At 33.0% G+C, this 16,065-nt stretch overlaps 3 protein-coding genes across 6 annotated transcripts; 1 reads left to right on the forward strand and 2 right to left on the reverse strand.

The window, feature by feature from the left end:
- Positions 1-19: 19 nt before the first annotated feature.
- LOC106099622 (profilin) lies at positions 20-4,858 on the reverse strand. The gene is made up of 4 exons (XM_013278213.1): positions 4,630-4,858; positions 2,619-2,790; positions 1,108-1,207; positions 20-1,027 (listed from the first exon to the last, which is right to left on the reverse strand). Exons 1-3 carry the CDS (start codon positions 4,738-4,740, stop codon positions 1,110-1,112), a joined length of 381 nt encoding a protein of 126 aa, XP_013133667.1. The 5' UTR covers positions 4,741-4,858; the 3' UTR covers positions 20-1,027; positions 1,108-1,109.
- Positions 4,859-5,712: 854 nt separating this feature from the next.
- Positions 5,713-10,666, forward strand: LOC106099618 (eukaryotic initiation factor 4A). 2 transcript variants are annotated; one of them, XR_001225395.1, is made up of 8 exons: positions 5,713-5,821; positions 6,267-6,636; positions 6,721-6,935; positions 7,008-7,155; positions 7,894-8,025; positions 8,957-9,180; positions 9,524-9,727; positions 10,434-10,666. XR_001225395.1 is itself a non-coding variant. In XM_013278208.1 (7 exons), exons 1-7 carry the CDS (start codon positions 5,799-5,801, stop codon positions 9,666-9,668), a joined length of 1,257 nt encoding a protein of 418 aa, XP_013133662.1. In that variant the 5' UTR covers positions 5,713-5,798; the 3' UTR covers positions 9,669-10,257. The 2 variants fall into 2 exon arrangements, 1 of the variants encoding a protein (XP_013133662.1); XM_013278208.1 differs by lacking the exon at positions 10,434-10,666 and having other exon boundaries at positions 9,524-10,257.
- Positions 10,667-10,767: 101 nt separating this feature from the next.
- Positions 10,768-15,239, reverse strand: LOC106099616. Of its 3 annotated transcripts, XM_013278206.1 has the most exons (3): positions 13,035-13,171; positions 12,674-12,830; positions 10,768-12,125 (listed from the first exon to the last, which is right to left on the reverse strand). In XM_013278206.1, exons 2-3 carry the CDS (start codon positions 12,693-12,695, stop codon positions 10,927-10,929), a joined length of 1,221 nt encoding a protein of 406 aa, XP_013133660.1. In that variant the 5' UTR covers positions 12,696-12,830; positions 13,035-13,171; the 3' UTR covers positions 10,768-10,926. The 3 variants fall into 3 exon arrangements, with proteins under 3 accessions (XP_013133660.1, XP_013133659.1, XP_013133661.1); XM_013278205.1 differs by lacking the exons at positions 12,674-12,830; positions 13,035-13,171 and adding an exon at positions 14,972-15,239; XM_013278207.1 differs by lacking the exon at positions 12,674-12,830.
- Positions 15,240-16,065: the final 826 nt, after the last annotated feature.

Below are 16,065 nucleotides of genomic sequence, written 5' to 3' on the forward strand. Positions count from 1 at the left end.
GTAAAAGGAAACGAAGTGATATAATACAAATCATTTTATTATAAGATAGACACAGTTCCCATCGCTTATCAGAAACAATGTACAAAGCTATAGTAGTAATATCAAATATAAACAATATGCACCCTTCGTTTACTGCAAGCCTTGTTTCAGGATACAGAGTAATTGAGCGCTTCTAGTTTCTGCTGTTAAAGAGATAGAATAGAACAGAATGCAAATGTTTATTATTCACTACACGAGAATATAAATGCTGCGTAATTAAAAAAGGAAGCATAGCGAAATGGCGGCATGGCGATGGCGCCACGCTCTCGAATACAATATCTTTGCATTTCTCACACGATGGTTCCAGTGGGACTAGAGATTTTCAATTAAAATCGTAATATTTTACTCGGGTTACAGTGTTTTTCATTTTGTAACAAGCCCTTACACAAATGCTTACTTGTAATTACATATATAATTATGTTGTTATCGTAACAGTAATTTCATTACGTGGTTATTACATTTCATCATCGAGCGTCTAAACGCGTACGCGCACGCGCCCGCGCAAATATATCCGATCTGCGAGCAACCTTCATTATACATTTACATTACATTAAACGCGAGATGACAACGATTATTATCAGATGGCTTGAAAAGAAATCCAAAAAAAATCTCTATACACCATGTCTGAGACCGCTGCGTAGCGGAATATATGTACCGGTCGGAAAAAAGCAAATTTTTTTTAATACAAATTGAAAGCACTACGCAGCAACAATTACTCCGGGGAAGCGGTGAGCGTATAAAAGAGTATCCAGAATCCGCAAAGTAATCGCGGCTGCGGCTGCGGCTGCGGCTGCCGCAGCGGCGGCGGCGCGCGGCCGTGCGGGCGAGGGCGAGGGCGAGGGCGCCGCACGCGTCGCCACAATTTCATCAATATCAAAACAAATGAACGGTCCTTATCACTTTTATAGAATATACAAAATGCAGTTACTTATTTCCCTGTGGAAAAAATATTATCTTATAGTATTCTTAGATCACGGCGCGCTTCGATCTGCGAACAAAATTTTTGACCGTTAATATACCGCTTTCTATCTTCTACATAAAATAGCATCAAGTGGCAAAATATTTTACCTCTAATAACCACAGGTAACTAAATAGTCTCCTAATTTCTCCACTACGGATGCAGCCTGCTGGGGTTGGATGGGGTCTTCATACAGTGAAATTACGACGGCTGCAACAAAACATATCGTTCAGACTATCTGAAAACCTTATCTCGCTAACACATCAATCGGGAGCAATAAGTCGAGATTACGGCCTCGGACACTGTACTACATAATATAAATGTCACTTCACTTTGATATTACTACATCAGTGTTTACATGAATCTACGATCGTCGAAGCCGTAATAGTGCGTGGGAAAGGACGCCTTATGGCACAGATGGCCGACTCCCTCTCGTAAGTGTAACTATTGATGCCAAGAAAGGGACAATCTATAACCATACTTTAAATACCTCTAGAGTATTGAGATTTAAATTCGTGTGAATATCGTTCTGTACAGGAAACATACGAAGCGCAAACACATGTTTTTCACTCAATTCTTATGGACTATATAAAACGTACGATTCCACACGTAGAAATATCACATAACATACTAAATGATTGACGAAAATGAGACATTTGTGTTTTTAGATATATAAAGAAAATGTGTATCTAAATACGTAAATAAAATAACTGATTTTAGTTTAGTGTTTTATTTATAACTAAATATTTTTATTTTATTTTAGGACAAACGCCACGCGGACTTAACTAAATAATTAAATAATTTAAAACATTTTAAAAACATTATCCAAATAAACTGTAAAAGCTGTTTAATTTTTAAATTCTTGACATGATTTTACGAAAGTCCTTCGCCTGATTTGATGTGACCTCTGACAGCACATCAACCCCTTTCCACTTGGGCAGAGTCCTTTGGGCGGCGTATCGATCCCAATAGCTCTGCCAAACCGCGCTCGCCATTCGGCAAACAGAACAGGTTTGCGCCGTTCAGACAACGGTACTTCGGACTTGATATACAGGTGGTTCCATACGAAAGCGGTAGAGCGCTTTTAAACAACTATTGTCTGTTTCAAATTATTGTATTTGTCTTAAATAAGTTTTCGTTTTGTATAAATATGAAAAATCAATAAATAATTTTGATAATTTAACTATTCTAATAGTATTTAAGTTGCAAAAAGACTACGTTTTACGATCCAATTAGAAAGAAGTGAAGTCCATTAGAATACTATATTGAAAAATAAACTGTGTTCTACAAATAAAAAACAACTATTGATCATACTTCGCTAATAAAATGATTTGTTAGTAGCTAATAAAGATTATAATAATCTAAGGATAATAAAAGATATAGCGTCAAATTGAAATCCGTAATCTCTGCTTACTCCTACCGCCTATTAGGACTATTGAAACATACATTTTACGAAGTAAACAAAAAAGCTAACACTAAAAGAAACAACTAACAGTCAACTAAGTACCTTGATTACCTTGAAATTAGTAATGGGAACAAAGGTTTTATATCCTTATCAGGGCAGGAGGCATAGACAAGGGGGGGCGGGGAGGGGGGAGGCGGGAGGCTATTGCGCACTCACCTTGCTGCGTCTTCATGCAGTGGACGCCGACCTTGCCTAGCTTGGCGCGTATGATGCGGTCTGTGCCACTGAGGTAGATGTACCGGCTGCCCGCTATCGTCACGCCGCCGCCCGTCAGCAGTGATTCATTCTCGAAACCCGCCACTATCTTTGCCACTTCATCTTTCGATATCTGTTAACAACCAAATATGTTAATACACAATTTATATAAATTAATCATTATTTCGACAGGAAAAATGTGAAAGGAACAAAATAACTATATTTGATGAAATTATAGACAGGATAAGTTTTATTTAGTATTACAGAAAATATGTGCCTGCATGTAATTAAATGTTACATGAGTAATTATGTAAAATATTAATATCACAATATCCCTACATTATATGCAGAATGATTCAGCAGCTACTGAAATCTCTGAATTTAACTATGAATAAAATAACATTGTTAACAATTAAACGTGTCATAGTGTCTACTACTGGTTCTCGGGGAATCATTCCAAAGTTGAAAGTTTTTTTTTTAATATAATATTGTAATTTCAACCCTATGAACTCATTAGTCATTCTCTCATTAGTAACGAAATCTTTTGTTATTCTATACAGTATAATGATAATTAAAATATAAAATATATTAAATAAGAAAATTAAAATAATATAATGAAAAAAAAAAAGTCAATAAGTTCTTAAACAAAATACTACAATACCCTTAACTTTGACAAGTTCAAATTGTATTTTCTGCACTTATGCTTGAGACAGTGCTATACAATAGTACAAAAAAAAAAATAAAAATGTAATATAGTAATCTAACATTATTTGAAGTATTTAATAACGTCAATGATTGCCAAAATCGGTCAGGTAAATGTTTTAATAAGTTTGTGTATCTTTTAATAAAGATTAACCACAAAGCCTTGTATGTTAGTTCAATGAATCAAAACTTTGCTACTAATGCTGTAAATAATAAAACATTAATATTATTAACCCAAAATACATTGAAGACATGCCAAAAAGAAAAATACATTTTTAATATTTCAGTAATGCAAAAGTTTCATCTCAATGTAGAGGACTACAAAATCAAAATCTGTCCAATCTTTTTACAAAAAATTTATAGTTACAACTATAGTAGTAGATTGTTAATAGATTGAAACAACGTAACTTCACATTTCTGCAAAAAAAAAGCTTTAGACACATGTAACATTACTTCAATCCGATGCATTCCACTCTGCAACACATGTCTGAAAACTTTTTAAACCAAAACAAAAAAGCAAACCTTTTTACACAATGTAACAGTAGAAAGTTATCAATCAACATGAAATGGAAGTACAAATTTTAATTTTAGCTGTTTGATTGCACAAGTCTACATTACCAGTAGATCCTTGCACATTTTGTATTGAAACCATCATAAAATCCTTCTGTACATCATTTCAGCAGAATGCTTCATGAATTTGCAATACCGTTTTAGAAGTTTTTTTTTTAATTCAACTATAATAGGATATTGCAGGGTTTTAGTCGATTAGAATTTTTTATGTGATGCAGATAAGAATGAAAACAGGGATACATCTATATAAATATGAACTGAAGTAAAAATCAATAAGTACAAAAAAAGGGCGGAATAATGGACAGGCATAAGGCATACATATTTACATGGTTTATTTGATTTATGTAAACCCTAACAATAAGCGGCGACGTGTAACCATAACCAAGACCGGCCGGCTTTTACAATAGATTTTATATGCCTTACAGAAATTGCTCAACATCATAATCTGTTTTTTATTAATCGTATGTAATAAATCATACAGAAAATCAGTATAGGTAGGGCAAAGATACCATAATCTCGTCGTTTTATTTGAATTAGCTATAACCACATGTCGCCATCTTGTCACTTGCCGGATTCGTCATCCATCCTTACAAAAAAATTATAGCAGTTGAAAACACTATTTAAGCACTCAAAACATATTATCACGTATTTGAAAAGACAAATCACTGACCACTTAAACTTAACAAAGCCATAAACTTACATCGAAGCCTTCCGACTTGGCCCAGACATTTCCATCGTGACCGGCAATCGCAGCCTTTGTTACACATCTGGATGCCAATAACTGTTTATCGACATAATCTTGCCAGCTCATTTTGAGTGAGTTCGTATGAAATAAAACTAAACTTGACTAAAACACGATGTAGTCTTCGCAACGAGCAAACGCTCCACACGAACAAAAAGCACTGCCGTTTCAAAATGGCAGCGTACTCATAGACACTACAGGAAGTGAAGTGCTACCAACTAAAAAAATATATAAGTTGCGTTCAACTTTAAAATCATAGACAAATGACGCACACGGAAAACCTTCGGAAAATTAGGAGACTTAAATTATTACACACGAGATGTCCTCCGTTTGTAATCTTTAATCTCTGTAATTTGTAATCTCCATACATAAAGAATTAACAAAGATTTGTAACCTACGGTATATTTATTTAAATAGCTCCTTAAGATTATCGATTTCCCTCTGTATTTAATCTTTCTATCCTATCGGTTCTATTTTAGTTTATCTCACAACTTTCAAAACATGGTAGAGCCTGCTCCTTTATTTTCTAGTTTACATATCTAAACACTATAATAGCAAAAAAGCATCCGACCACTTAATCACAATAACTTAAAAGTTAAATCCATGTTTTTTGTTAAGCTGTATTTTTAAACGATATGTTTTTTAATTCCTAATGAAATAAATAAGTTTCAAACATTTCAATAAGCAATTTTAGCTATTAATTATACATTAAATTAAATCAACCATTTTAACTACATTTAACAATTGCTTTTTAAAGTCGTGCTTTTGCCAATCTAGGTTCTGAAACTGAAGTATAAATTCTTTTCGTATGGTATCATTTTAGTGCCCTCCTTTTCCCACTTTAGCAATTTACTATTATTCATCTCTTTCTGTTTTTCAATTCTGCTTTGAAGTACGAATGCGAACTTCCGTCGTTTTATTTCCCATTTAATTCCATTCGTTAACATTCTTACGATATTGCAGCTTAAAAAATTTACTGTATTTCATAAATCATTTAAAAATATTTTGGAATATTTTTATAACAGTTAAAGGCTAAATTAGTGTGCATTAATATTGCCATAAAAATCCTTGGTTAAACTTAACTTGACCTTGCTAGTTCTTTTCCGTTCAGCTACCGCGATTGGAACATGTCTTATTCACCTGAAAGAAGGTAAGTCTAGTTTTTGTATTATACTAATGCTCTTTTTAATACGAGTATGATAAAAGATGTTAGACAAATAGTAACCTGTACATAACTTTTGCAAAATTGCTTATGTTCATTGTAAATAACCCATAAATTCATTCTCCACGGCCGACGATTTGCCAACATGGCGCTGGCAGGAGAACATATTAGTTATTCGGCTCAATGCACGTGTATTCCTGATGTAATTATGTATTTATAATGTTAGGTATTCTAATATCTTTCAAAACTGGCGTAAAAAATAATTTAATTCGTAATTTTTACGCTTTAAACGCCAAACAACAGTGAAATGCCATTTTGACAGTAGTGCGATTTTGATGGTTTTTGCACATTCATTATTTTATTACGCCATATCATAAAGTAATGTGTTATAGTAAGTAGATTTTTAGTAGATTATTTGTTATATTCTTCACAGATCAGAAGAGTGGCCGGAGGATTCGAAAAATGGCCAGTCAAAGGATAATTATGAGGGCTCCACCGGCGCCGAGCACGAAGCGCTGGATACAAACTGGCATCAAGTCGTGGAAAGCTTTGATGACATGAACTTGAAGGAAGAATTGCTTCGAGGGATTTATGCGTATGGTTTCGAAAAACCATCTGCCATCCAACAACGGGCTATTATGCCATGTATCGAAGGGCGTGATGTCATAGCTCAAGCCCAGTCCGGAACCGGGAAAACTGCTACTTTTTCCATTTCCATTTTGCAACAAATCGATACTAGTATTCGTGAATGCCAAGCGCTTATATTGGCGCCCACTAGGGAATTGGCTCAACAGATTCAGAAGGTTATTATTTAAATATCAAGTGATATGTAAAGTGAAGTTTTTGTGTATTTTGAAAGACAAAAAATTAAGTGTTATATTTTCTAGGTGGTTATTGCTCTTGGTGACCACTTGAATGCTAAATGCCATGCTTGCATTGGTGGCACCAATGTGCGTGAGGATATGCGCCAACTGGAAAGTGGAGTGCATGTCGTTGTTGGTACACCCGGCAGGGTGTATGATATGATTTCTCGTCGGGCATTACGTGCTAACACTATCAAGCTGTTTGTGCTCGATGAAGCTGATGAGATGTTATCTAGAGGGTGAGTATTATTATCTATGTAATTTACATGTTTCTTTTTGTATTTATTTTAAACATGTATTGTTTATAACAGGTTCAAAGATCAAATCCATGATGTATTCAAAATGTTGTCTGCCGATGTTCAGGTCATTTTGCTCTCTGCTACTATGCCTGATGATGTATTGGAAGTGTCCCGATGCTTCATGAGAGAGCCTGTTCGTATTCTTGTGCAGAAGGAAGAGGTAATGTAAAAACAATTTACTTGTAAATTGTTTATATTTACTATGTTCTATAAATGTGTTTAAAATTTGTAGTTCAATAATACTATCAAAGTATACTATTGCATGTAACAAAAATACCAAGAATGGTAAAACCAATCTATTTGTTTTAGATTATTAATTAGATAATTCAACATTTCATATTGTTTTTAACTTCCAACAGTTATTTGTTTATTTTAATTTGTGATAGTTTAAAATTAACTTTTTTCTATGTAACAGATAATTAAATTAAAAATCTATAATAACTTGATGTATTTAGTATGGTTTCCATAAGAAAACATTTCTATTGTGCAACTTGTGTATTGTATAAATAGTTCTAGATCATTCTTTCTATTATACAGTAAATTATATGAAACATATAGTGCATTGTTAGATACCATGTAATGGTGACTCAGATGAATCCAATGACATACTGCAGATAACAAATATTATATAATTAACTTATAAGCTTATAATAATATTGTAGAGCTTATCTTTTACGAAATCTACCAGTAAGTTGATGAGATTTTTTATGTCTAAGAACACAAGCTTCTTTTAAACCTTTTTTTAAGCATTGCATTCAATTGTTATAAAGCCTTTTGCACTTTATGTTAGCATTTTACTATGTAACTTTTTTGAATAAGCTGCATGTAACGCTTATGTATTTAAGCTACTCAGTGTTACTTATACATAATATTTAATTTGCTTATTTTCTTTTTATAGCTCACCTTGGAAGGTATTAAGCAGTTCTTTATCTCTATTGAGCTAGAGGAATGGAAATTGGAGACTCTGTGTGACTTGTATGACACCCTGTCTATTGCTCAGGCTGTCATTTTCTGCAACACTCGCCGCAAGGTAAACTTTATTATTTTACTGTTTTGTGCCATTGTCAATAATTACTTTTATTTAATTTTTATACTATAAAAATCAGGATATTTGGCTTTGAGAACTGATTCAGCCTTTTTTAATTAAATCTTATTTTTCCATTACATATTTTTGATTTTTTTTTATGTGTCTACTTATAGCTTTTTATTAATGATCTAACTACTAAAAAGTAAATCAATTACTTATTACTTAGTTAATAATAGTTTTTATTGGCTGAAGTGTAAAATTGGATAAGTGTAGGTACATTATAGGTTTCTTGTTGTGAAATATACATTCATATTTAAGCAAAATGAAACTTTCTACAATAAATATAATACTTTAGTGGCATGGAGCAAAGCCAAAGATTCATACTATGTTACTATCTCAAAACATTGTTATGAGTTCATGGAAAATGTTACTAACTCATGATGCACTTTTATTTGTATTTACATTTTAGTATGACATCATGGCCAGATAAAGAATCAAAATTAGAAAATATTCCACATGCATTATTTTGGATGGGTTAAACAGTATGAGATTGGATTATTTAGTCCTACATTAGATTGGCATATTGTACTAATATAATAAAACGTAAACACACTTATGTAAGAAATAAGCGTTTACAGCATATTTTTAAATTATTATTTTATTAATAAGTAGCCCTACACTTAAAATGTACTTTATATTTTAATGCTATTTAGAAGTTGAATGTATTGTAAAAAAATGTTAATGTGTGAAATTGACTAAAATTAGTAACTAATAGTAGTAAAGAAGCAAGAATGCCATGGTAATGTTAATTGTTAGCCAATGGCAAGGCCTTCATTGTCATTTAAGCTTTAAAATTTTGACATTTCACAATTTAATGCAATGTGAATATTAAAATAAAGTTTGTTAAGAAATGCGCAATGTGTGTGTGTGTCAGGTGGACTGGCTGACGGAGTCGATGCACCAGCGCGACTTCACGGTGTCGGCGATGCACGGCGACATGGACCAGCGCGAGCGCGAGGTGATCATGCGCCAGTTCCGCACGGGCTCCTCGCGGGTGCTCATCACCACCGACCTGCTCGCGCGCGGCATCGACGTGCAGCAGGTCTCCTGCGTCATCAACTACGACCTGCCCACCAACCGCGAGAACTATATACACCGGTATACCACATTTGATCACTTCAAACACGTTACACTTTATTACACTTAAAAAAGAAGGAATATCGAATTTGATTAATAATTAAATTACAAAAAATCGGTAACACAAAAAAAAGAAAATCAAATGCAGACATTGTAACCAAGCATTGCAATGCGGAAGTTATAGGGCTTTTGTTCAGCTGTTTCTTTAGTACCCCCTCCACTGGAGGTTTACCCACGTAAAGATACTATCTTGTTTATATTTATGAAATGTGCAGTTAAATTAAAAGTTATATTTGGTTTTTGTTAGATTTTAAATTGCAAGATTAATTACGCGTATGTCATGTAAGGCGTGTGGTTATTCCAGGATCGGGCGCGGCGGCCGCTTCGGGCGCAAGGGCATCGCCATCAACTTCGTGACGGAGGCGGACAAGCGCGCGCTGAAGGACATCGAAGACTTCTACCACACGACCATCACTGAAATGCCCAACGACGTGGCCAACCTCATCTGAGGTGGCTGCGCATTCCGGTTTATACTTTGTGTCCTGCGTTCTATTGCGATATTTATACGGTGTGAGTATTAGGAGGGACCTCCTAAGTACCACTGTGCTGATTTTTTTTATTGGAACTCATTTAATTTGGACCGATATATCTGTTTTAGTTTAATTAATGAATACATTATACTATAGACGTATCATTATAAGTTTAATAAATATACGTAGGAGTAAGACCGGCTCGGCCGGATGGCCCCCGTTCCGCGTAGGCCCCTCTGCCGTTTGCAGAGAGGTCTCATCGGGTACTGGAGAGGCTATTTCAATCACAAAAGTACCAGAAGGAAATGTATTGTGTAATTCTTTTTTTTCCAGTTGTACATAATATGGTAACTGTTTTTGTAATACGGTAAATAAATAAAATTAAATATAACATTGCTGTATTGTTATTGACATACGCCATAGCACTCCACTCCCGATCGGAACCTTAATTCTCGTGCGCATTTAACTCAATTGTACAAATTTTGTTTACAGAAGACCTCCCCACTCAGCCTGTTGACACGCACTTTGGACACAACTATGTGGAAATAATAAATCAAAATTTCCTTAATAAGTCACTTTTTTTATAACACAGGTCCTTTTTGTTATCCTGTATCCCCAACCACTGCTTTTTGCATTTTATTGTTTTCTACATGGTTTTATGTTCATTTCGATTTATTTATATTTTTGAAATAAATTTTGTTCAAAGTATAATGAAGTTGGTAATTAAGGTTCCTAATTTTGCAGATTATGTAACGTTCAAAAGTGGAACTGTAGTAAGGAAAACATTTGTTAGTCGAAGCGATGGATCTCCACTTTGTTTCCAGAACAATGTTTCTCTATCTATATAGTCCTTAAATATAAGCTAAGTACCAGAAACTACTAGTATTGTTTAAACATTTATCAGCAATCATTCTATTGGTGTAAATGTGCTAACATTATTTATCTGAAATTCAATAAACTGCTACATTAGTTGCTAACAAGATTTATAATTTCCTATAGAAAATACCACTTCCTGTAGAGTATCTAACCAGCTTCAACTTCTTTAAAAAATGTCAATAAAGGGTTAATAAAAGACCAATCAAGAAGAATAATATATTTAGAATAACAATGAATAATAAATAGATCAACATATCTATTCAATTATCTACTTAACAATATCTAATTAATAAATTAATATCACATTTCTGGTAATATTCACCCGAATCAGTAAAGAATATGACCAAACTTTCAAGAAATATCATAAAAATGCAAAAAGGAGTATCAACAACAAAACTGACACTGGGAAAATAATGTATACTGAGGTACGAGGGTGACATACCGAAGTTAAAATAAATGATTTATCATTATTAAAGCCATCAGTCGTGGGAACTTCTACTATCACTAACTCATCACTAAAAATACTTATATCAAACTCACATTCAGTACTATTAAGACAAACCTTGGAGTCAGACATGTTTGCATATTGGAATGTTGGTTTATAAATATCAAATATTGCATGAATGTCATTATTCACCAAATCATTGTCACTATAAAATATATAGTAATAATACCCGTCAGATTGTATCTTATGTTCAACCTTTAATATAGTAGTATTTTCTAAATAGTTGGTGCTATTACATTCTTTAGAATATGGAAAGAAATTGTTCATGAGTATGTTATCATTGTAACACTCATGTAAATTGTTCTCGAAGCTTGATACTGAAGCATCTTCTGTTACATTTGGAACATTTGCATTGCCACCGTGATTAACTCCAGTGTCCAATATAGTATTTGGATTGTGTAATGGCATACTTGCGGCTGATCTTTTTTGTCTTTTATTGGTTTCTTTCTCAAAATTATCTTTAAAATCATCATGTTCATTTGATTGTTCTTCCATAGCATTTTCGTGTTGTGTATTCTCTGACAATTTTACACTATTAATCTTTTTTCCAGGATTTTCCAAAGTTACAGACACTTGACCTTGTTTATCAATTAATGATGGATCTTTCCTGTATTTACTACCATCTAATATACCACAGGTGTTTAGAATTTTATCTCCTTTCACTACTAATATTTTAGAACCTTCATACCTGGAACAGGCTTTCAGTTCAACAGTTGCTCCAGCAAAGAGAAAGAAACCCCAATATTCTAAAGTATCATCGGGCATTGACATTGATTTTCTTAATTTAATATGTCTTGTCTTATTAGATAGTTCAGGTCTGCCTTTCATTTGGAATGCATTAAATGTGTTGTTCATTTTCAAGGAATGTTTTTCACAGAAAATTGAAGATTGTCCTTTATGGATTTGTATAACATCTGAATCTGATATTTTGTACATAACATCAGCATATCTAATATTCCTGAGATACAATGATGATACTATTAAAGTTGTAGGTAGGATTGTAGTCAGAAGGCAGAACATAATTACCCGCTGAGATCCATGCATTTTTGCCCCATCTAAAACACATTTTTTGTTAGTTGAATGTGCACAAATTTTAAGCCTAATGTGTGTTAGTCATAAGTAGAAATTAAATAAGCTGCAGGAATTCTGAAAAAACTACAAAGAAATATTAATTAGAGAATCTAGAAAGGTAAAGAAGACAAATATGCATGGATTTTATATTATCAGTTTTACAAAAATTGCAACATTATCTAATTAACCTGTAAACACATTTGTCATATAAATAGCTCAATTTATAAAACAAGGGTTGCAGTAAATTGCCTATAATGCTCATATTACTTCTTGTAACATTCAATCAAAAAACAATACTAGCTAATATCAATCATGTTCAAAGATAATGATACTGTTTTCTAGAGCTGTGCAGTGATGGGAAGATAAATCAAGCAATGAAGGGCCATACAAGTTATCTAAATCTTAATAAAAAAAATAAAAAAAACCTACTTAGGAACTAAAATGGTGCATGTGCATAAATAAATAAAAACATATCTGATTTTGCATAATAGCATTTATTAAGATTATAAACATATTATGAGAGAGAGCTAACCACATAAAAATATGGTTTGCATTATTAGTGTATTATTATTTTCAATAATTCTCAGGAGATTCGCCCATGAAATGTTCTCTTCGCGAAGTTACCTAGCCCTTTTTTTCTTTTGCATGGGACAAGCTTTCTCAGCTATAAAAAGGACAGAACTTAGAACCTGTGAAAAACGAGCATGAACTAAAATACATACTTATTTCTCTTATACAAACAATAATTATTCAAAATATGAAAATCAGAAATAAGTAGTTAAGCAATTCTACTTTCGTTTTTGATATAATATTTTTACTTTACAAGCTAAAGAAATTATTTGCTAATCAAATTATTAAAAAGCTATCTGCGATCATAAATATAACTGTAATACCTGCTTATTTCTACGATGAAGGTGAAATTGTTGTTTTCATTATTTGTAAAACTAATCGATCAATAACAAACAGGTGTTTGGGTTGGGACGAGATTTTTTTCGCGAAAAACGTATTGAGTATTGCCATTAAGGAATGTCAGTGTCAAATTGTATTTGCGTTTCCATTTTCACCTCACGAATTCAAGATCAAATATTATTTTATTTTGTTATATTGCGATTTATAAGTATGTATTAACAATGTTTCATCTAGTTAAAACACGGATTAGAATTTAATTCTGTTAATGAAGCCGGAGAATTTTTTAAACCAACTTTTTGAATTCCTGAGATTTCATAATGTTCGCTAGCGAATGTTTTTATTAAAGCACTGTTTCTTAAACGCGTAATAACCATAAAAAACCTCGACATTTAAACGTACACACATTTGCATATCAAATTAACACAAAAATATTACTGGTCATAACGGCTACGTAATGCGATGGTATTGTGATTTTTCGACTAAACTTAAATATAACATCCTAAATATTTTGAAGCTATCTAAAGATGTGGATGATTTATAAAAACTACTTACTAACAGTTCCTACAGTGAAATATTTTTTTTAATAAAAGAGATTGTTATCGGAGACAACTGCCTGTCTTTAAAAACGTAAAAACTTAAAATATTGATCTCGTGATGTACAAGATAAGAGATAACGTCTTATCTACAACAATGTATGCAACATTTACAATTAATTTACTAATCTACTTTATCTTGTAATATTTGCAGCATGCTTGCAATTTCTTTTTATGATAATATTAATAAACTGTATAATGAGTCAAATACTAGGTAAAAAAGTGAACGAGTGATTAATTTGCAGCAATACACAGGTATTTACATTCGCCGTATTTGCTTTTAGTTGCTAAATAATAAACATTTGCCGCGATAAACATTTATCATATCAGAAAACATCTCAAAGAATTTTTAATGCATATAAATGATAATTAAAAATTGCAGAACAGAACACCTAGAGATGGACGGTCACCATTACCAGACTAATATCGTAATAATAAGACTTGCTGTACCACGCGACTACGTTTGCGGAGATTTTAAAAACTTAATTAGAAGCCTATAGTTCTTCCACATTATGGTATATGTATATAACAAATTCCATCGACATATCTTGAGCCTTTCTGGAGATACCTTCTAACTAGTAAGAAGCTAAGTAGTATGACTTGAAAATTTTGTTGTGTAAATCTTCTAGTAACTTTATAATACCAATGTTTACAATTCTACAAAACGTGTATTTAAAACTAGGTCCGTTAACATAAGTTTTCTAAGGAAATGCCCTGTGTAGTTATTTTTCTGATGAAAATTAGATTCGCTATCCGCTGTGATTAAAGATCCGGTATTATTACCATCTCAATACTTGACATCTCCTTAATGTTTTAGGATTTCGGGAATATGTAAGTAGAAATAACTTCGCTACACTATTTACGCTATTTCTAAGAATATTGTAAACTGAAAATCCAATACTCGTTGATTAATGATCGTAGTATTAATTCCGAAGGAGAGTCTACAAGCTCAAAGTCCAAGAAATGGCCAAAAAATTGGATCGTATGAAATCGAACCCGAACCAACAGAGCGTGAAAAACCGTTACGTTAAAACAAAACTATCAGCAAAAGTTGTCTGAAATTCTGTAGTTTGAAAATCAGAGTGAAAAGAAAGCTTAAACATTGTATCGGCATATTAAAAGCATAATAAAAATCTGCTTTTTGTAAAAATATGCTTAAAGTATATGATGTGATGTGCAAGTGAATTATAAATAGAACGTAGCAGACATAATGAATACATTAAAAATAATGTAACAAAACAGCACATTTATTATCATCTTAAAATGTAACACTTGCGTTATCATAATTTTTTTTTTTGTTTATAGAGTCGCATTTTTTTATTACTCACCATTTTGATCCTTAAATTGTACTGAAATATATTGATAATTAGCATTATGGTAACTTAACACCGACCTTTGACACTTTTGATTCATTTTTACATTTATTCTATGTCATTAAAATGTAAGTAATAACGAATTGATTTGATACAAATAACAAGTTGTCTCGTTCCGCGCACAACACGAAATGGACAAAAGATTTTGATAAGCTTATCGTGTATCGCTTATTACATGTAGCATTTGTTAAATGTTGGATATGATGTGACGTTATATAAATACGACTATCATGAATGGTAAATTGAAAATGTTCCCAACTGTCAACTACATTTTACATATTTGCCCTTATACACATACATACAACTTATGTGTAAATATGTTGTGGTTGAGACTCTGTCTATTACATCCGGCTATTTTCCTAGACAGTTGTTACCCAGATTTCCTGTTGTTACCATTCCAAATCCGGACTTGGACTTGAGTACTGTCGAAGGGAGCGGAGGTCGCTCATTTTCTGATGTCGTTCTTTATCTGAATATCGTATTCTTAAGTTATGCCCTATTAGTTGTGGCCCACATGCTAAGAATATAAAGTTCCTTGTCTGATTGCGTGGGGGAGCTTCAATAGTCTTCTTTACTACATGACTCTTTAATGTGTGCATATAAATTAGTTGCATTTTTTCCGCGATGTGGGTTCCTATATTTATTTTCTACTACTTATTACTATTATTACCTTTAAATTAAACATAAACTTAAGTCTTATAATGTGAACGAGATGAAAGATGAACCAGCCATAATGTGCGGTTCACCCATGGCCAGTAAAGTCGGTAGGTAGCTCTCCATGACTGGATTGTCTATCAACTAGCATAGTGTTAATGGGAATGTTAACTGGTACCAGTAAGCATTTTAGTCCGGTGTCTCGGAATTGTTCTATTTTTTTGGACAGACTGAGGCCCAGCTTTAGTCCCTTTTTCTTCCCACACTTTTTCATATTAGAAGAGGATGGAAAGGGAATGTGGATTTGACGGTGGGGGAGACGCCTATATAAGGGAAATGTCCTCTGTATGTGCGTCTCCGCCTCCGATAAAGGATAGGCAACGCATCTGCAATTG

The sequence above is a fragment of the Papilio polytes genome, unplaced genomic scaffold (assembly GCF_000836215.1).
Source record: "Papilio polytes unplaced genomic scaffold, Ppol_1.0 DF824102.1, whole genome shotgun sequence".
Lineage (NCBI taxonomy): Eukaryota > Metazoa > Arthropoda > Insecta > Lepidoptera > Papilionidae > Papilio > Papilio polytes.

Excerpts from the sequence above, each read along its gene's own strand:
- LOC106099622 (XM_013278213.1), bottom strand. The coding sequence starts at position 4,740 with ATGAGCTGGCAAGATTATGTCGATAAACAGTTATTGGCATCCAGATGT. Across the intron at positions 2,791-4,629 it reads CCAAGTCGGAAGGCTTCGAT|ATATCGAAAGATGAAGTGGC; the intron begins GTAAGTTTATGG and ends GGTTGTTAACAG. Across the intron at positions 1,208-2,618 it reads CTGCATGAAGACGCAGCAAG|CCGTCGTAATTTCACTGTAT; the intron begins GTGAGTGCGCAA and ends GTTTTGTTGCAG.
- LOC106099618 (XM_013278208.1), top strand. The coding sequence starts at position 5,799 with ATGTCTTATTCACCTGAAAGAAG. Across the intron at positions 6,936-7,007 it reads GATGAGATGTTATCTAGAGG|GTTCAAAGATCAAATCCATG; the intron begins GTGAGTATTATT and ends TGTTTATAACAG. Across the intron at positions 8,026-8,956 it reads TCTGCAACACTCGCCGCAAG|GTGGACTGGCTGACGGAGTC; the intron begins GTAAACTTTATT and ends TGTGTGTGTCAG.
- LOC106099616 (XM_013278205.1), bottom strand. The coding sequence starts at position 15,056 with ATGAATCAAAAGTGTCAAAGGTCGGTGTTAAGTTACCATAATGCTAAT. Across the intron at positions 12,126-14,971 it reads ACAATTTAAGGATCAAAATG|ATGGGGCAAAAATGCATGGA; the intron begins GTGAGTAATAAA and ends AATGTGTTTTAG.